Source organism: Rhineura floridana, chromosome 4 (genome assembly GCF_030035675.1).
Source record: "Rhineura floridana isolate rRhiFlo1 chromosome 4, rRhiFlo1.hap2, whole genome shotgun sequence".
Lineage (NCBI taxonomy): Eukaryota > Metazoa > Chordata > Lepidosauria > Squamata > Rhineuridae > Rhineura > Rhineura floridana.
In genome coordinates, this window is record NC_084483.1 from 144,362,505 (window position 1) to 144,383,375 (window position 20,871).

At 40.3% G+C, this 20,871-nt stretch overlaps 1 protein-coding gene across 1 annotated transcript in view; it reads right to left on the reverse strand.

Annotated features, from left to right (window-relative positions):
- The window catches only part of LOC133383624 (kinesin-like protein KIF28), a 40,086-nt gene that overhangs the window by 17,166 nt on the left and 2,049 nt on the right, over positions 1–20,871 (reverse strand). The window contains exons 2-14 of the mRNA XM_061624649.1: positions 18,742–18,933; positions 17,945–18,148; positions 16,844–16,879; positions 15,494–15,718; positions 14,568–14,722; positions 13,199–13,310; positions 12,956–13,023; positions 12,207–12,349; positions 8,636–8,757; positions 7,481–7,571; positions 5,437–5,491; positions 4,389–4,512; positions 941–1,085 (exon numbers count right to left, since the gene is read on the reverse strand). Coding sequence (XP_061480633.1) covers positions 941–1,085; positions 4,389–4,512; positions 5,437–5,491; positions 7,481–7,571; positions 8,636–8,757; positions 12,207–12,349; positions 12,956–13,023; positions 13,199–13,310; positions 14,568–14,722; positions 15,494–15,718; positions 16,844–16,879; positions 17,945–18,148; positions 18,742–18,933 — 1,672 coding nt within the window. The remainder of the gene's footprint in view (positions 1–940; positions 1,086–4,388; positions 4,513–5,436; positions 5,492–7,480; positions 7,572–8,635; positions 8,758–12,206; positions 12,350–12,955; positions 13,024–13,198; positions 13,311–14,567; positions 14,723–15,493; positions 15,719–16,843; positions 16,880–17,944; positions 18,149–18,741; positions 18,934–20,871) is intronic.

The following is a 20,871-nucleotide window of genomic DNA, read 5'->3' on the forward strand; positions in this document are numbered from 1 at the left end:
GCGTTTATGTTATAATTTAAATTTTTTATTTTTTATTTTTTTCTTTAGTTGCTGCTTGTGTTTATTGTTTGTTGTCTGATTTTATTGTTGATATTTTGTATTTTAACCTTTTTGTACACCGCCCAGAGAGCCACTCGCTATGGGCGGTCTATAAATGAAACAAATAAAATAAATAATAAGAGGAACAGTGGGCATAATAATAGATGGAAGACAGAGATGGGACTGGGCAGAGATTAGAATTTGACTGGAGAGAGACTACAGCAGTAGGAGCCCAGATAATTACCGTGGCCTAGAAGTGCAGTGCATGGATAGCAGCAGGTACAGACAAGAAAATGTGGATCTTGAAGATGGAGAAAAAAGTACAAGTGGTAGAAGCCCCACAATATTCTGCACACATGGAATTCAGCAAGATAGAAGTCCTGACCATGCAGCACTGGCATACTATGGGCAGCATCCAATGCACTTGGTCCATTAGCACCAGGATTTTCATTTGCACAAGAGAATTCTCCCTCCTTCTCCTCTCCCTGTGTGCACTGTGCATCCTCCCCACATCTGCTCCGGAGGATTGGGGAAAAACCCAGAACAGATTTAGGGAGCATGCAGGGAGATGAGAGGAAGGAGCAAACCCACACTGTGCAGTCAAAAGCCCTTGTGCTCATGGAATGAGTGTGTTGAACACCACCTTATGTTCCCTTTTTCGCCTTATGCATAGAAACATGGAAGCATCACACAATTAAACACTGGCCTACCTCACAGTATATTACGTTAGCAACCATATTTAATTCATTATTTTGTGATTAATATGCATATCTCACCCATCAATCGAATGATCAGGGTAGCTTACCATAAAATATTAAGATGCAATAAAATAACATAAAAAATTAGTTAAGAACAGCAAATCTTTAAAAGCAGCATAAAGCCAACATATTATAGTGCTTACCAAGTTTATCTACACTGAAGCCTTCTGCTGCTGCTAGTTCTGACTGAATGAAATCATAATCGTATCTCCTCAGGTCCTCATTGGTGCGATCTGTAGGTGGCCCAATGTAAAGATATGCACTGTTTGACCCCAAAATAATACGGTCCTGAGGAATTAAGTACAAAATGCTTGCAGAAAGCATTTCTATTGCACAATCTATTGTCAAGAGTTACATTTGGTTATATTTTCAGACTGTGAAAGCCGTCACCAGAAACCTGGTCTTTACAGCAAGAATTAGTGTAACAGCTAAGAAACTGAGCTGTGAACCAAGAAGTCTTCAGTTCAGTTCTCCTTAGCTACAAACTAAGGCTGTATTCACTTATAGCCCTTGAAATGCACAGAGTCATTTTTTCACAGTGCGCTTTTGGACATAGCACATTGCAGTTGTACACACCTTCATATCTAACATCATAAAAAGCTACAGTTACTATCCATGTTGTTTGTACACTCAAGTGGGTGTGTTTTCAAACTCCCCTTCCCTCATTTAGTGTTTCTGTAGACCTTCTTTATTTTTCAGTCTTTCTAGCCCCTCTCTTTTGAAACTGGTGTGTTGCTGTACTGATATACAGGGATATGTATTGGTATACAGAGGTGGGTAAATTACTGCTTCCTATTTTACCTCTTTCATTTATAGACGAGTTAAACCTTGTGAGGGGGAGTGGCACAGCCTTGCAGTGTCAGTAGGTCTGCCCTGAGAAAGTGCACTCTGCATACACATGTATGTAGCAAGGGCTTAACTGCATTTAGAGCACAAAATGGGTTATGACCGTTCCAGCAGAATGCACTTTAGATTGACATATAGTGTGGAACAGGGGCAACATGGGGATGACCTTGTGTGTACAGCACCCCAAAAAGGCACTTGCATCAAGCACTGAATGCCCATTATCACGCAGCGTGTACATGCCCTAATTAGGTGGCTTTAAGCAAGTCTCTCACTTTCTGTCCTTTAGCCCTCCATCTGCAATACAGAGAGAACAACAGTGATTTAACTTATATGGCTATTGGAAGGACTACTGGGATATTGTATGTGAAACCTCTCTCAGAGGAAGGGACACAGCTCAGTGGTAGAGTATCTGCTTTGCATGTTTCTGTTCAGGCTGTCCCAGTTACAATCTCCAGCATCTCCAGGTAGAGTGTTGGATGTTCTCTGCCTGAAAGCCTGAAAAGCCACTGCCAGTGTACACAATACTGAGCAAGACAAGCCAATGCTCTGACTCAGTAAAAGGCAGCTTCCTATGTTCTTAAACATTTTGTACACTAGGCACTTTATAAATGGTAAGCAGTATATCCTCAACGAAATTATGTGCCATAGCATCAAAACGGGAACAGGTTTGGGCTGCAAATCTTTTAAAATACACTGTTCAAGACCGTCATCATCACCAGTAATGATCTGAAACGAATGCTGATGAAAGTTAAAGAGGAAAGCACAAAAGCAGGACTACAGCTGAACATCAAGAAGACTAAAGTAATGACAACAGAAGATTTATGTAACTTTAAAGTTGACAATGAGGACATTGAACTTGTCAAGGATTATCAACACCTTGGCGCAGTCATTAACCAAAATGGAGACAATAGTCAAGAAATCAGAAGAAGGCTAGGACTGGGGAGGGCAGCTAGAGAATTGAGAGAGAACTAGAAAAGATCCTCAAATGCAGAGATGTGTCACTGTACACAAAGTCAGGATCATTCAGATCATGGTATTCCTGATCTCTGAAATGTGGTGTTGGAGAAGAGTTTTGCACATACCATGGACTGCAAAAAAGACAAATAGTTGGGTGTTAGAACAAATTAAACCAGAACTATCACTAGAAGTTAAAATGATGAAACTGAGGCTATCACACTTTGGACACATAATGAGAGGACATGATTTACTAGAAAAGACAATCATGCTGTGAAAAACAGAAGGGAGTAGAAAAGGGGGAAGGCCAAACAAGAGATGGATTGATTCTATAAAGGAATCCACAGACCTGAACTTACAAGATCTGAACAGGGTGGTTCATGACAGATGCTATTGGAGGTCGCTGATTCATAGGGTTGCCGTAAGTCGTAATCACACAAACACATTCAAGACCATATGAACATTGAGAATTAATTCTTAGCCCAAAGTCCAAAGTAGAAAATACCTTTGTCAAGTGCTGCATATTCAAGAGCAACCCACATGCCCCAAATCCTGTTTCTACTAGATCTTACTTCAGTAGTCCTTTGAAATAGGGTTTTCTTTGATACTTGCACAATATCTGAAACAATCATTCTCCTAGTCCAATCTTTTAAAAGCATATTAAGTCTTCTGCTAAATCAGGCCTACATAACTTCTAACAAGTTGAACAAAATATAACCACCAAACAACATCCCATTACAATGTCTACCAGAGGTTTGATAAGCCTCCTGATTTTGTTACCTAGATGGGAATGGTGCAAAATATGTCGCCGCGACTGCTCACTGGGGTAGGGTATCACCAACATGTTACCCCACTACTGAAAGAATTTCCCATTAGCTATCAGGCCAAGTTCAAGGCTCTAGTTTTGGTGTACAAAGCCCTACGCAACTTGGGACCAGGATATCTGAAAGATCATCTTACCCCTTATATACCCAGTTGATCACTACGATCTGCAGGTGAAGGCCTTCTGCAAATACAATCTTACCAGGAGATCCGTTCTGCGCAATATAGAAAGCAGACCTTTAGTGTTGTGGCACTGACACTTTGAAATTCCTTCCCCTTTACTATTCGACAGGCAACCATATCTGTTATCTTTTTGGCGCCTGTTGAACACCTTTCTCTTTCAATAAGCCTTTTAAGTAGAGCCCTTATCTCAGTCTGTGACTGTGCTGGAATTGCTTTTTAAGATGTTTTTTAAGTTGTTTTTTAAAATATGTCATTAAACATGTCTTTTAATATGTTTTAAAGTCTTTTTAAAAGAAATTTTAAAGTGCTTTTAGTGTTTTGTTTGCCACCCTGGGCTCCTTCTGGGAGGAAGGGGAGGATATAAATTAAAGGAATAAATGATACAAAAATAGAAGTCTGTCAAACTCCTGGCAAGCCATAAATACATAGCGTGAGAGATAGCCACATTCAGCTTGGTGGTTACAAGTATTCTGATCTGCTCAAGTTTGAGGTCTTTCTTAAAATACAGAGATTTCTAGATGAAGGTGTCGTCACATTCTCAGTTCCTCTCACTGGATTCCCAGCTGGCAAAGTCAAACCCTGATTTGCTTTTCATACACTAGCATCCAAAGTGGTAGTGAACACATACTGTTGGATTTGGCTGTGGAGCAGCTGATCTAGAAAATTCCCTGGATGCAGATTACAGTTTTAAAGCTTAACATTTCACTAGAGTACTGTTAATGGCATAAAGCTGTGAAATGCATACCATGCATGGGAGCACGGAGAAACTGTTAACAAAGAACTTACCAGATGCTGCAGTTTAGTTTTCACAACAATGGGCACACCGTTCACAATGACTTTACATTTATCCCGAGGTGTTACAGTCACTTTACCATCAGAATTTGTGAATGTCGCATGCTTATCCAAAATGCTGAAAGACAGTAAGCAAGCAATTCAAAACCGCAAGAAAACATTTTTCCATTGCACCACCTAGAGGGAAAATATAATGCTTTTTATTTCTAGCAAGGGAATGAGAAGTAATGCTAAGCAAGGCATTAATAAGGCATCATTTGGAATAAGACTGAAGAAGAAGAAACTGATGAAAGGGGTCCAAAGCGCAGGGGCAGAGCCCATACTTTCAGTAGGTTTGTAGGCCGAGTCCCTCATGTCCCAAATAAAAGATCTTAGGGCTCAAAAAAAGCTCTGCCTAAAGCCTTGGGGAGCTCCTACCAGATGGACTGTACACCGGGTTAGAGGGACCTAACATTGTTTGTTACTATTGACTAAGAATGCAAAGATAGGCATTAAATATGTGTGAAGGATATGCAAAGTAATCTGTTATGATAAACAGAGGAAAGGTGGTCTCTTGCATGTTTGAGACTGGATCCAAGTTTGCTTTGCATTTCCACTTCTCAAGCATGAAAACAGGATTGATGCCCCAGTGCTTTGGTGCTTGTTGAAAGAACCAAATAACCCAAGACAAATTAAGGGAAAGCAGGACAAAATTAAACCCATAGAAAAGGCTTGCCTGGAGTATGTTGCAATATAGAATGAGTCTTAGTGACAGCGAGTCTTACAGTGGTATTCAATGCTAGTCCTACTCAGAGTAGACCCATTAAAGTTAATGCACTGACTAACTAGGCTTATTAATTTCAGCGGGTCTACTCCAAGTAGTACTTAGTTAAATACAACCCTTAGTAATTTTAGTGAGCATCATCTGGCAGAATTTTTTATTGTGTTTTCTTCTGTCTCCCACGTGAATAATTATATGGAAATAAACCAAATGAAGCTATCTCATTGCCTGTGCAATTTCCTGTGGAATGAAGGATAGAAAAGGAGAAGCTCGTCTACATACCCTAAACCTCTGAGAGTTATTGCATTTGAGGACGATTGACCAACATCAGAAGAACCTGAAATAAAATGTTTCCTACATAAATTTGTTTGCCTTAGAAGACTGCAGTTATCTTATTTTTTACAGGGATTATAAACATGATTCTCTATGAAATGCTAAAGACAAGAACAACCTGGGTGGCTAGTGTTAAGCTGGTTTGGGTGATATAATTGTAAGTTCCTACTTTACAAAACATGCTATTTGACATGAAAATATTTAACCCTTTCTTAGGCCATTTTCATATCTCATAAGAGTGTCTGGAATTTTTTGCTGCAAATTCTGAGTAGAAGAGACTGGTTAAATGATGTACATTTTATTGTATATTATTATATTTCATTGTATTTGTTTTATTGCTATTGGCTGCCTTGGGAGCCATTTGGCTGAAAGATAGACTACAAATTTAACAGATAAACAGTAAATAAAATAAACAACCTTTGCTGCTTTACAAAAGACCTTTTGGACTCAGGAAAGGCTGAACAGCATTCTTTTTGGAGCAGTTCTGCTGAAATGGAAAATATACTAACATCTCCAAAAACTGTAAGTGCACACAATGACCCAAATCCAGATGGCCCCAGAGAAAGTCAGTTGTGCCTAAGTCCCATTGAAATGATTAGGACATGTTAGTGAGTCCAACGTATATCCCATTAATTTAAATTGAACTTTAATGTGACTAATTTCCTTTACATGTGGATCTACTGTATATCAAAATGATAAATTTTGTTAGAATATACCATTAAAAGTATGTGTAACTGAAATTGTATATATCCATCTCATGTTATTTTTAGCATTTGTATACCACTCCTTAATATAAAGTTCTCTGGGTAGTTTACAATAAATAAGCTGCCCTTTTCTTTTACCCTTTTCCAGTAATATAGCAGCAAATTCAAAAGTGCAGGGTCCCAACATAGTCACACCACACCTCCTTCTAAGATTATACAACCTTCTAAAATTGTACAATAAGATGAGCTTTCAGTCTCTTACTTTAATAGAGTACTTTCCCTTAGTGATGCATTGCAATGATCGATGCAGATCTCTATGTGTCTTTCAGCTAGATCTACTATTTTCTGTGCACATACATGGGCAAATGTGCTAAGATGCTGTAAGGTAAGAAACTTCCTTTGCTGAATTTCTCTTCCGTACTAAGGTTTAGAGTAACCACTTGGGCAAAGCTTATGAGTTTTAGGAGGAAACTTAAGCATGGAAAGTTCTAATTCTAATCTCTGGTGTTGGCTGCATTCCCCCCCCACATTCTTAAAGCATATTCATTTACATGTCACCTTACCATGCACAACACACATAAACAGAACATAATTAAATGCTGAAACCCTATCACACACGCAACTTTCTTCACCCCAAACATATTTTTCTCTCTTTCCCCCCACTACTACTGGCTTTGGGCTGGAACAAAACCAGACATCTTCCCCTCCCCCCTTTCCTTTGAGAATAAGACCTTGTTAACAAACAAACTGAAGGCTGTGCAGTAGGCAGGCAGGCACACATGCACACAGATCACTATAGCCCAACTTCTCTCACCACCTCCTTTTCCACTTTCCCTTGCTTGCTTTCTCTCCATTGTCATCTCCACAGTCCTCAGTTCTTCCTCTGTGCACCTTCTCCCACAACAACAGACATGCCTAGGAGCCAATCAGCATCAAAGGGGAGTCTGTTAGGTGCTGAGAAGTGTTTTTTCAGTGGCTGAGTTGCCCTTTTTTTATTCTGATTGGATCCAATCACCAAGAAAGAACTCTGGAGACATGGGATCCTGCTGGGACTCTGCTCTCAAAAAAAAAGGGGTCTTAGACCCCCTGAGCCCCTGGACCACTACACCCCTGCACTTTTCTCCCATCTTGTCTCCCCACCTGAAAAAATTTAGATGATAAGATCCTTAGAAAGGGACTTCTTTGTTTTGTTTATATTATACAGAAGGGAATTGCTTACACTGATGGTGCCTTACAAAAAGGAATGCCTACTTGAGCAAGAAACATCCAGCAGTTAAACAAAATAATACCATCTTGAATGAAATATTTGAGAACCCCTGAAAGCTGAGGATCTTCGTTGATATTCACAAAATAAGGAAACGTTTCCATCATCCATCTCTCCTGTGGAAGAATTCGTGAAACCTTATTTCAGCCTGTTCTCCTCATCAATGACATCCAACAATATATGTAACACATTGCTTCCAAATAATACATGCTTGCTTCTTTCCAGAGATTAGTTTATCACGCACCCACCATTATTAACAATGCTAGCAATCATTCATCTGATAATAAATTCAGCTACTTTAATAACAATGCTCAGAGACAATTAAATGTGAAAATAGGTATGAATCCATTTTGGACTTAGCATCTGTATGGCTACCTGTGTCATGTTATAATGCAAGAGTCTCTGGGGTTTTCCCCATTGTGTTCCTATTATGTTTCTTAAGGTTGGTAGTATTTGCCTGGACGGCTTGTTCCTATATTTAGAGCTCCTGATAACTGATCATACTGTCCCATTACTAAAAACATGTTTTTGCATCTATTAGCAACATAAATACAATTTTTCAACAATTGGTTTTTCCCATACATCTATGTGTGCATTTTAAAGTTTGCTGCACTCAGTCCTCACATCTACCTTCAAAACTACAGTTCTGTAGCACAGATATCACATAGTTTGAGCACACACAGGGCAACATTTTATATCTAAGGAAATGTGACACATTCCCAGGGCTGTACATTTGCTACTATGGAGGTTGCTATGAGAAATATATAGTTGACTCTTATCAGAATCAGTCATTACTCATCACAATCCAATAAGCTGTTGCAGGTGGAAAGGTCCAAGGTGCATCATCGAGCCATCCCCACCACCAAGAACTCTTCTCATTCATTTCAATAAAGAAGGAAGTTCTGAGCAAGCATTCCTTCCTGTGTTCTGGGCTGCCCTCTCCATTAAAATTAATAAGGAAGCCTGCTTGCACAAGACTCCAAGTGCATGTTATATACTCATGTTAAATAGATCTATATTGTTTTAAAAGCTTTAAGAACATAAGAACTGCGTTGCTGAACTATATCAAATGGTAATTTAGTCCAGCATTTTGCTCCAACAGTGGCTAATTAAAAATAACTGGGAAGCTCTCAAGCTGGGGAATAATGGAAATGGGCATTCAGCACCCAGAAGTTTCAACCTGAGTTACTGCAGTATATTGCTGCTCCCATTCTTTCCGGGCTTCTTCTAGCCGATATTCCCAGGTAGCTTGAATGGCTTGAATCCGCAGCTCATTTTCAGCTAACAAATAGCGAAGCTCTTCTGGAACGAGTAAAAACACCCAAACCCCTAACTAGGGATTCAATGCAAAAACAACATAAAAATCTAATTTTTAAACAGTCTTCACACTTCCCCCCCCTCCAAATTATCATGGTATCTTCTTTAAGCCGTTGTGAAATAGCAGGCTTAAAATACTCAGAAATTTGTGATTCTTACATATTCAGTGACTGAACAAACAGTTCTTAAGTACTAGTGAAATATTTCTAGATAGGCACTTGAACCATATGTTCATGTGCTTCTATCCTGCAAGAAAAACTGGTGCAAAATTTGAAAGGATCTGTTTTACTATCCTTATTAGAACGTAGGCACATTAGACATCCTTTAAATTAATTTTGGTTCACATTCTCTATGCTACAAGATAGGCATTGTATTACAGATGCTGCCTAGTTATAAAGTCAGGGCAGTATTTGATAGAGTATTCCAAGGTCTGCCCTGCCTGCAGAAGGGATCACCCTGACCAACCTCTCCCTTGAGAGTGAAGCACAGAAGCAATGATCCTGTGGGGTTCAGTGTTCTCAACCTGTAGAAAACCCTTCCCCATCTTGATACCCCACCAGTTGTTTTGGACCACAACTTCCAATAGCTCCATCCAGAACAGCTGCTGGCTAGGGCTGGTGCAAGTTGTAGTCCAAAATGTCTGAAGAACACCAGGATGGGGAAGCTTGGGGTAAAAACCCTTTCTAGGGCTCCTGCGTAGGGCTGGTCTGTTAACTGTGGTTAAACCTTGAGCATTTTAACCTCATTCAACTTAGGATTCAGTCCTTTGAGCTAAACAAGGAACATGGCTATGTTTATATATAACTGACATTGGTGCGGATGTATATCTTAATCATGGTCACAATACTGGCCCTGTATTACATGCACCAGCATTAGAGGGTAGAACGATAAGATAATTATATAGACTCTGAACATGGGATCTGATGGGTCAAAAATAGGTGAAAGGTTATGCCTTTCCTGATATACATTGTTATTGTTATTGTCATTATTGTTGTTGTTATTTATTCATTTATATCCCACCTTTTCCCCAGAACTGGGACTCAAGGCGGCTTACCAAAATTAAAACAAATACAGATAAAAACATATAAGTGAAAACTTACAGATAGAGTTATTAAAATGTAACTGAACTGTCTACAGAACTAAAACCATTAAAAACATATAGATTAAAAAAAATCAATAAAACAGCACACTATTGAAACCCTTGCAGCCAGTTCCCAAAAGCCTGTCAGAATAGAAAGGTTTTCACCTGCCGACAGGAGGACAGCAAGGAGGGAGCCAGTCTAACCTCCTTAGGAAGAACCTAGAGGCAGCCACTCAGAAGACCCTCTCCTGTGTTCCTACCAGATGTGCCTATGAGGTTGGCGGGACCGAGAGACAGGCCTCCCAGGCAACCAGAATGATCAAGGGGATGGAGCGACTCCCTTACGAGGAAAGGTTGCAGCATTTGGGGCTTTTTAGTTTAGAGAAAAGGCGGGTCAGAGGAGACATGATAGAAGTGTATAAAATTATGCATGGCATTGAGAAAGTGGATAGAGAAAAGTTCTTCTCCCTCTCTCATAACACTAGAACTCGTGGACATTCAAAGAAGCTGAATGTTGGAAGATTCAGGACAGACAAAAGGAAGTACTTCTTTACTCAGCGCATAGTTAAACTATGGAATTTGCTCCCACAAGATGCAGTAATGGCCACCAGCTTGGACGGCTTTAATAGAAGATTAGACAAATTCATGGAGGACAGGGCTGTCAATGGCTACTAGCCGTGATGGCTGTGCTCTGCCACCCTAGTCAGAGGCAGCATGCTTCTGAAAACCAGTTGCCGGAAGCCTCAGGAGGGGAGAGTGTTCTTGCACTCGGGTCCTGCTTGCGGGCTTCCCCCAGGCACCTGGTTGGCCACTGTGAGAACAGGATGCTGGACTAGATGGGCCACTGGCCTGATCCAGCAGGCTCTTCTTATGTTCTTATGTTCTTATCCCAGAGCTCAGACAGGCTCATATGGGAAGACAGGGTCCTTCAGATAGCGTAGTTTTTTTATATTCTATGTATTTTTTCACACATGCAAGGTCTGCATATGTGGTACTCAGCTTTTAGGGTACCTGACCAGGCTGCCATCAGCCCCCCCCCCCCCGGATGGAAAGATCTGTCCATTTTGGCTCTCCTACTTTCTCATTTTCCCAATCTTAAATTCAGTTCTTCACATTTCTGCAGGAATTTACAATTTAAAACAAACTCATAAAAATGCTCCAGCATTTTAGTGTGAATTTCTCCCAATGAACACTTTTTTGCAGTCATGTACACATTTTTGCAAGCACTTTTTCATCATATAATGCATTTTTCACTCATATATTCATTTTATGCACACTTCCCCCTAACATATGCATTTTTGTAAAAAAATGTTTGCTTAGCGAATTGCATTGCAAAAGTCAAATAAGTGCAGATTTTGATAGATGATCATAGTTTGGTCCTCATTGATTTGGAAAGTGCGAATTTGATAGACTCAGCTTGAAATATGATCCGAATTGAATTTCTCACCCACCCCTAACCCCCCCAGTGCTACCACCACATGGGTCCTCCCCCCAGCTGCAGCAGTATGTGTCTCCTTCGTCTTGTGAGGTTGCTCACAAGTGGGTTCAATCTGGGGCAGTGACAGCACTAATGGTCCAGGAGCTGCCACTAGGTAAGCTCACTCATGAGCAAGCCCTACAGGGAGAGGTGGGAAAGCCACTTACTCCTACTTACAAGTATTTGGCAGCAGTAGTGCTGTAACCATTAGAGCACTGCTGGTGGAGAAGCCCATGAGTGAGCATGTGTGGAGGTGGGGGGGGGAAGCTGGTGTCTGCAGGAGCACTGCCACAGGGCGACAGGTAAAGTGTCAGTCCTGGTGGACCCTGCCAGTGTGCATGGGCCCCAGCAAATGCCTCAGTATGCCAGGTGCTGATGCTGGGCCTGATCACACATGTATGCACAATAATTATGCAGATACATAAGGACACAAGGTTGATCTCTTCCAAGGAAATTATTTCACCCTTGCATGCAAGTGATTTCTTTCTTTCTGTTCTTATTCCTGTTCAGTGTATTCTACTATATCCCCAGTAATCTCATTCCGTTAAAAAATGGCTTCGATTCAAAGGACTGCTTGTAAATACAGATTTCCCAACTCCTCCTTCCCACTGCAGCCCTCTCCCCCACCTCCCCGAAATCTGCTCCTGAGGGCTAGGAGACTTCCTGGAATAGACGGTATGTTGTCTCCAGGGCTGCCATTGGAGGGGTGGGGGAGATTGCAAAGAGTGCCATTTGCCTGAGATAGGCCCCTCAGAACCCAAGCCTTGCCATCTTGCAGAGCCTCTCAGAGAATGAACACAGAAGAAAATATGTCAAAATGAGAATATGAGGTCTTCTAATATAGTAAATGCGAACTTCTTTCTTCATAATACGTACTTGTTTCGTCGGCTACTGTTTTACCAGCATTTCCAAGGCCTGACAATCTGGATAACAGATTACAGTTTTCTGCCTTCAGCTCATTTATCAATCTCGCAGTTGGACCTGCATTTATCACTGCTTTGTTCTTTATCTTTTTAGTTCTTTCAGATGAAAAACATGGGGGGGGGGAGTTATTGTACTGTCTTGTAAAGGCAAAGAGAATAATCCAATGAAGCATACAAACCAATTTTCAGTGGCAATTTTGTTTACGCAAAACCATAACCATGTTTAATTGTCAACATTATTATTTGTTGTGCGTTATAAGGCCTCTCATATGATCATAAGCAGCCAGGCACAGCTCTCTTTCTCCAGATAGTGAGAAAAATCACACCTTAGACTCTCATAAACTGACTTTCCTCCTCACCACTCTTTTCCAGGGCTGTAATAAAGGACTGGCAACAGAAGCAAAAAGACAGTCAACCCCATTTAAACTCCTTAATTGTTTAGTATTTTTAAAGTTAATTTGGCTTGGTAGAGAGAATAATCTGCTTTAATTAAGTACATAAAAATCACAGAACCTCTAATTCAGAAGTGAGTCTATGCATTTACAACTATGTATTCTTTGAGTGACACCACCAGTAGATCAGATGCTGTACAGAACAGTTCATCTGCACACAAATAAGTTGCCACTAAGAGCCGTTTCATGCCTGGCTCCACCTGGGAATCTAGTCCAATCACTTCTCTTACAAGATGTAAAAATAATATACCTCTCAGCATATCGCAAAGTTGACAACGTCTCCTCATAACACATGTCTGCTGGACTAATAGCTGCAATCTGTAAATATGTTAAAGGGCAAGTTTTCATTTCAGTTACTTATTCTCTACTATTGGAATGGGCAGCTGGCAGGCTTCTTGGCCAAATGCCCTCCACTCCCAGAGAATTGTTGCCCATGATTTCCCCTGCATTTTCATCCTCGGGGTGTGGGAGGGGGGACACCTGACAACTTTACCATAATAGTTCTGCTGTTTCCTCCCAAAGCAGACTGCAAGAGTTTTGTAAGAACTGAATCTCTGTATGGGACATGCAATACTTTCTTTCCCATAGCAGCCTCAGCCAGGGCACTAGAAGAAAAATAATTGAGAGGTAGAAAAGAGGGCAAACAAGAGAGGTGGAGCTTTTTGAAAGAATAAGTCACATATCTCAGTACTATGATTCACTGAACATGTGGCAAAGCTGAAGAGTTTCTGTTGTAATTATTGATTTGAGAAGCAGCCATTTAAGTTCACTAGATGTGATGAGGAATGATGTTCAGGAAATCCTAAAAAAGTGGCAGTATTTAATAACCCAAATAACATTAGCATAAGGCAAAGGTGTCCCCGCACTTATAGTGCGAGTCATTTCTGACTCTTAGGGTGACGTCTTGCGACGTTTATTAGGCAGACCGTATGTATGGGGTGGGATTGCCAGTTCCTTCCCCGGCCTTTCTTTACCCCCCAGCATATGCCGGGTACCCATTTTACCAACTATGGATGGATGGAAGGCTGAGTGGACCTCAACCCCTTTTACCGGAGATTCAACTTCCTCCTTCCGTTGGAATCAAACTCCGGCCGTGAGCAGAGCTTTCGGCTGCGTTACCGCTGCTTACCACTCTGCGCCACGGAGAATCTTAACATTAACATAGTTATTGACAAAAACATTAACTCAAAAGAAGTTAGCAGAAAATGTGTGTTTCTCCTTTATTGGGACAAACATGACAACTTGAGTTTTAGAACTGAGATTCTCTTATTTCTTATGTAAGGGTCTACTACTCGGGAGGAGGTGAGATTTTAATTTTTAAGACTGAAGATTTCACAGATTTGTTATATTTACTATTATAATTAATTTGGCACCATTTATGTACATTGTACTTTAAAGACTAACAAGTGAAAACACAGGACTCAGCCCCTATTGGGATTTGGTATATATTGAGCAGAGTGCAGAAATAATCCGGTAAAATTTAAACAAATTTAAGGTTTATTGCTAGTGAGAAATAAAGTAATTATTTTTGCAAGCATACATGTGGCCATTGTAGAGCCATGAGGCTTGCAGTCACAGTCCCCTATCTGACTAACAAAGAAAGAAGGGAAGTAGTAAAGCCTGAGAAAAACAAGCGAGTTTAAAGAAGGAATTAGCGAGGGAAGAGTGGGTTGCCTTTCTGTCTATCACTCCCCCCCTCCCCTGGTTCAGTTTACTTGTTGCAAGTGTTGGTGCTTTACTCCCAATAGCCCCAAGATTGTTACAATCTATAAATGAATGTAGGTTGAGGGATCTAAAAGAAATGAGCAACAGTTCCTGTTTAATAAGATATGGATGGGCACTTCACTAAATCTCTGTTGCACCTGATAACATTTCCTAAGGTGGTCAAACTCAGATTTACACGTGTCCCTTCCCTCAGCCTGTCTCCTTCTGATCCTGATGATTTTTGTCTTTCACTTCCAGCCAAGTCCACCAGATTTATAATGGATTGCTTGGTGATGTCCTCTCTTAGAAAAATCTGCAAATAATAGCATTGGGAAAGGGAGAGAAAGGGCACAAGCCATCAGATACTTTATTTGTGCAAGTCTTTGAGCTCTTATTCTCTCTTTTAGCATTTGTGAAGGAGACTTTCCTAGTGGACATACAGTATCCAAGTACATGCTTCACAAGTTGGTACGACTCTAACCAATCAAACATAAGTGGTGAAACGTGGGTGCACACAAACGGTTTTGGTTCAAAACAAAAACAAGTTGCAGACCACATATCAAAATGTACAATATCAAATCTCAAAGCTGCACACCTAGCACAAGACAGCAATATTGCAAACTGCGTTGTAGTCCTAGACGTCCCCTCCCTCCCAGTCATTTTTGTCTTCCTTGTGAACAGTTGCAGGGACCTACTTAATGTCGTTGCTCAACGTCCAAGCCAGTAAAGGCCAGCGATGGCAATGTTGTGCCACATAAGTCAAGTCCACACAAAAGGAGATAGTTCAACTCCCTTCACTGCAGTATGGATCCAGTCCCTGCACCATTTGCCTAAATAGCCTACTGCACCAAGTGAAGGGCAGGATGGTGTTCAGGCCTGACCCCATGCTCAGATAGGCTACCAGGGCTCAGGTTCTGTCCAGATGTGCCACTCATGCTACAGGATCACTACACATGACCTAATAAAATAGTCCACTGCTTTGATGGCCTACATTGTATCCATGGAAAAAGCATAAACCTCACAATGCATTATAATCTACTTCTTTACATACATTTGGCTATTAGTTGAGATTTTGGTACTGTACCTGTTTGAATTGGATGGTGATGACCATATGAGACCGACTGCTGGTGGCATTCATGCTTGTTGAAACAGTGGTTCTTATTTTGGTACCTTGTTCCATTAGCCTCTCAATTTGTGCATAACTGTCACAAGGCACCAGTTTCAAACCATCCACGTAGAAGCCTTGCTGCTGATCTTCCCGTAACTTGAGTCCACCCCGCTTCTTGATTTTAGATAGCAAGTCTATAACCTTGGATTGCAGACAAAGTTTTTTTCAGAGTAATTTTTAATGGAAAATAAGGAAGGGGAGGGGAATTCTGAGCAAGGTTTAAAATGCCCATTCTTGTATATGTTTGAGATTAATTGGCAAAAGAACAGTATATCTTGAAATCATTATTTTAATACTTGCAGTAATGTCATAGGTACATGTCAAATAATAACTTTTATGAGCAAAACTCTTTCCACCTTAGGCACACATAGCTAGTATGCAGGTCCATTTAACTGTTTATAAAACAATCGCCACTCTGTGTAAAACTTACAAGTTGGCCAGAAATATAGATGCCCCTGAGGAGTCACAGGTGATCGGAACAAACATGCATGTGCTGCACACGTGTGATTTCTCCCTTGCTCTCTCAAAGGGCATCCATGCTTCCCAGGCTATAAAGAGAATTTGCAAGATTTTAAATAACAATATTTCTAATAGTAGCCATCACACTCACAGAAATGTAAATATACTCAGCCTTTTTTTTACTTAAATGCACATGACTGAGGCTCCTGGCATCTACTCTACAGTCCATTTCTCAGTCATGTGGGGCTTGCAAAAAGAGATGGATAGCCTGCAATGTGTCTAATGTCAGCCTCAGGGGATGGGCTTGCAGATGAAAGGAAATAATATTTGGGTTATGTACACAGGCCCTGTGGAAGCAGCAAGATGTGAAGAATGAGAATCTGGTAATTTAGCTTGGAGATGACTCGTCCCCTCTCATCCAAAGTGCTATGAGACTGATTTATTCTCTAGATATGAGACAGTGAAGTCCAGGCAGTACTTACTGTTTACAGTATTCTCTAATATTGAACGTAGACATTTAATACAGCTTTGTCCCCCTGAGAACTGCTGTCCCAAGCAAAATAAATGCTGAGCATGCAAGATTGATGCGGTGTGTCACATGACTTGGGTATAAAGCACTGAACTTATTTTTGAATTGTTAACATCTTTCTGAAGAATGTTTCAGTCCTCAGCTGTGTCAGTGCTACTTCCACATGGGGACAAGCAAATATATGTAAGTGGATACCAGAAAGCATCCTTTTAAAGCTTGGAGGAGGGGAATGTTGGAAAATATAGAAGAAATGAAGTTGTTATATTTATGGCAATTACCTGTTCATTATAAATTTCCAGCATGCTAAATGTAACCTGCAGATTGAACAGGAAATACAAAAAGTCACCATTTCCACTAATAACAGTTTAGAACCTGATTTAGCAAAAATTCAGGATTAAGTTCCCTCTGTTAATCTGATCCAGAGGGCATAGTCTCCCCTCCACTATAGTGTTTTTTCAACTCCCTCCGCTCTCCTTTTTCTGCCTGCATTTTATTTAGTTGTTGGAATCACCTTCTTGAAAAGTTGCTTTTTAAACAGATTTCCAAAAATAAAAAATACAATTACCTCCAAACAACAAAAAATACAAACTGATGTAGCTTATGCCTTTAGTCATTGCAAGAGCCAGTGTGGTGTAGTGGTTAGAGTGTTGGACTACGTCCTGGGAGATCAGGGTTTGAATCCCCACATAGCCATGAAGCTCACTGGGTGACCTTGAGGCTGTCACTGCCTCTCAGCCTCAGAGGAGGCAATGGTAAACCCCCTCTGAATACCACTTACCATGAAAACCCTATTCACAGGGTTGCCATAAGTCAGGATCAACTTGAAGGCAGTCCATTTCCATTTTTAGTCATTGCAAACATACATCCATAACAGAAATTGTGACTCATTTGTCAAAGTATCATTATGTGAATAAATTACCCTCTGTTACAAAATCCATAAAGAACAGATTTTAAAAAGCTATAAATCCTCCCTTTGAGTTGAAAAGCAGCCATGAATGCTGCTCTCTTCCCTTTCTTCCTAGGACAGAGCTTGAGCTGAGATGAAATAGCCATGAGACATCCTTCATCGATCCCAAGGATTGTAAGGTAGTGGTTTCAAAGGTTAAAAAAAGGACTCAAGCCATGTAGGGTAGGTGGGTGGGCTATACGTCAAATATTTATCTGGGCTCTCTCCTTATGTTCCAAGATGGAATTTGGTAGCAAAAAGGGATGAGTTGTAAGCATTTTTATTCACACAATGCCTGTGATAAATCTAATTTCCTTAAGCAACTCAAAGGTACTCTTTCTAGATAAAAATGCAATCAATGCCAAAATATAGATTAAAAAAAAAACACCCACCAATGCTGGATATTACAAAATTTCATACAACTTGAGATTACCTGATACTGCTTGTTCTGCTCTTGTTTTTTAATTGTTTTAAAGAGCTCTTCACACGCCACTGGGATGATGCCTCTGTTTGCACCATATCCAATCATTGAATAGCTCTTCCCTGAGCCAGTCTGACCATAAGCCAAGAGGGTAGCATTGTAACCTTGCCAAGCACTGTCTATAACTCCCTGTCCAAGGTCGCGAAAAACTTCCTTCTATAATGAGTTAAAAAAAAATCTAAGTTTTAGTAAGTTATAAGCAACCAAACAAAACAAACTGTCTAGGGCACATTACATTTATCTCTCACCCTTCTTCCCAGAGGAGCCGGAGGTGGCAAACATACTCTCATAGGATCTTACTCCTTGCTCTAGTGCTCCTTTAACATGCAGAATCAGAAATGTGAGAAAATAGTCTTAAATGCCAGAATAGTTGCCCATGTGCATATACAAAGTGTGCCATTGCATAAATTTGGTGGTAGGCATTTTAATTCTTCTGGCAGCAGCCCTTCATATACCACAGAGTGCTGCAGGTAAGGACAGGTTGCGGCACTGCGCATATAAGAAACCCTGAAAAGTTCAATGATGGGTGGTGCTCTAATGCTATCTTAGCTGAAATGTAATGGAACTGTAATGTCAGTTGAAAATATGATTAAGAGCAGACATTAAAGTCTAGGGAAAGGATTTTTTTTACTGGGAACTTTAATAATCTGTTTTGTTATCCTATGAACTTTTCGTAGTGTAGAACAGTTATGCTTTTAGCACTGCATTATTGCAATAGAAAATAAAGCACTTTCTTTCATACATTTTACCTGCCCCGAGTATTTGCTGTTTGGTCCAGCTGAAATTAGCTTGCCATCTTGGTCCTTTATAAATCCGCTGTGTGACCAATATGCCAGGTCAAAGGTGAATGTTTTTACATGACTTGGATTCTTGGGATCATATATGCTTGTAGTGCTGGAATTCATAGAAATCACACACCTGCTGCCGGCATTTTTCTCTCTCTGTTGAAATTAAAACACTCATTTTTAAAAACAAATTGCAAGCTGCTAACATATGCTTTCCTGCTTGAGCTATATCATGTAATTGTGAAACTCTGAGAAAGCTGATTTTATGACATGTCTTGATAGAACAAAACTATATTTTGTCTTTCATGAATATTTGAAGAAAAAATATAGCTAAAGGCAAATAAAAGCTGCAGAAATGGAATTATATTACTCAGCACAATTCCATCTACATGGTATATTCCAACACCATACACTGCCAGAGTCCTTTGGAAGTGTTACTAGGTAATGCATTATAGTATTACTGTGTAATTTTATTGTATTTTTTGTTGTTCACCGCCCAGAGAGCTATTGCTAGTCGGGCGGTATGTAAGTTTAATAAATAATAAATAATAATAGTATATGAATATCTATCACTGTACATATAAACACACGAAGGCTCTGTAACACCTTGAGATTATCACTAATAATAATAATAATAATAATAAACTTTAATTTATAGGCCGCCTATCTGGCCAATGGCCACTCTAGACGGCGTACAATAAAGCACGATAAAATACATGGTAAAATATGATACAATAAAAACAATATAACCAGTACAGCACAATGCAAAATTACAATATTTAGTAAAGTTGTCAGTAATACAATTCTGAAGCTAGTTCACCTTAGAAGTCTCAAGTTCATAAAGGCCTGATGGAAAAGCCAAGTCTTCAGGCCTCGGCGAAATATATATAAGGAAGGGGCATGTCGAAGATCTATTGGGAGTTCCAAATCGTGGGGGCCGCCACAGAGAAGGCCCTCTCCCGAGTCCTCACCAACCCAATCACTTTAGTTGACGGGACTGAGAGGAGGCCCTGAGTGGCAGATCTTGTAGGGCGGCACAATTTATGACGTTTATGACTACAATCCAAATCCTAGTCAGGCAGTGATGAGGCCATCACTGCATCCTTATTGCTTGCTCCAGTCCGGGGGGGGGGAGACAGGCAGATAGCTGTGCCAGCCTGGACCTAGCATAGCAATTGGGCATGGATCAGGCCTGATGCCATTAAGTGATGACCGTGGGACCAGCTCAGCCCCTCCTGTCCCCTGCCCCTTCAATGCTCTGCTTCAGGGTACTTCTTGTTCGGTGGGTGGAATGCGGAGCTCTGTGCCAGAGGAGTGACCATGGTGTCATTCAGGATGCCAGCAGTGCTGGGCAGAGCATGCCTCCACTCAAACTTCCCTCAAGGCTGGCACAAAGGGGGGTTTAGATTGCAGCTGAACACATTATGAGAATAAAATTTGGGTAGGCTAGAGCCCACTTAGTTACTTAAAAATAGAGTAGCCTATAAGTAACTAAAAATGCCTATAAGATCATTCTATAGCATGCCTATAGATTAGGAAAAAGCATGCACTTAAAAATGCAACTAACGTCAGTAACAAATTAATGGGCAAGTGCAAGACATTCGTACTTCAGAAAGATGTGTTTCATGGTAAGATTAATAAAAAAAAATAGAACAAGCTGTGCACATCTTTGCCATTTGTCGTACTTTTCAAAAATACCCTAGGTTCCATCTTTTGATGTCTGCAATATCCATCAATTCAAAATAGGGAATACTAATCCCTGACATGTTTTCCTAACTCCAGTTTAAACTGAGATTCTCTCAGGTTTTTAGATCTTTGCAGTAACAGCACCAGAAAAATATTGCGACAAACCAAAGATTGAGGGAACAAAACCAGCTTCACATGTTAAACCTTTCAAAAACACATATTTATACTCCAATTCTCAAAACATATTTACTTACAAGTTAGCTACACTAATCTTAATATTTCAACCTGTAGCCTTTATTAACACAGATTACAACTAAAGGAAACAGTCGTAAGTGCTAAGAAATGAAAGTGTAGTTGAAGGTGCATTAAAAGGGTAGTGTGGGGAGGGAATCTACATACACATTTAAC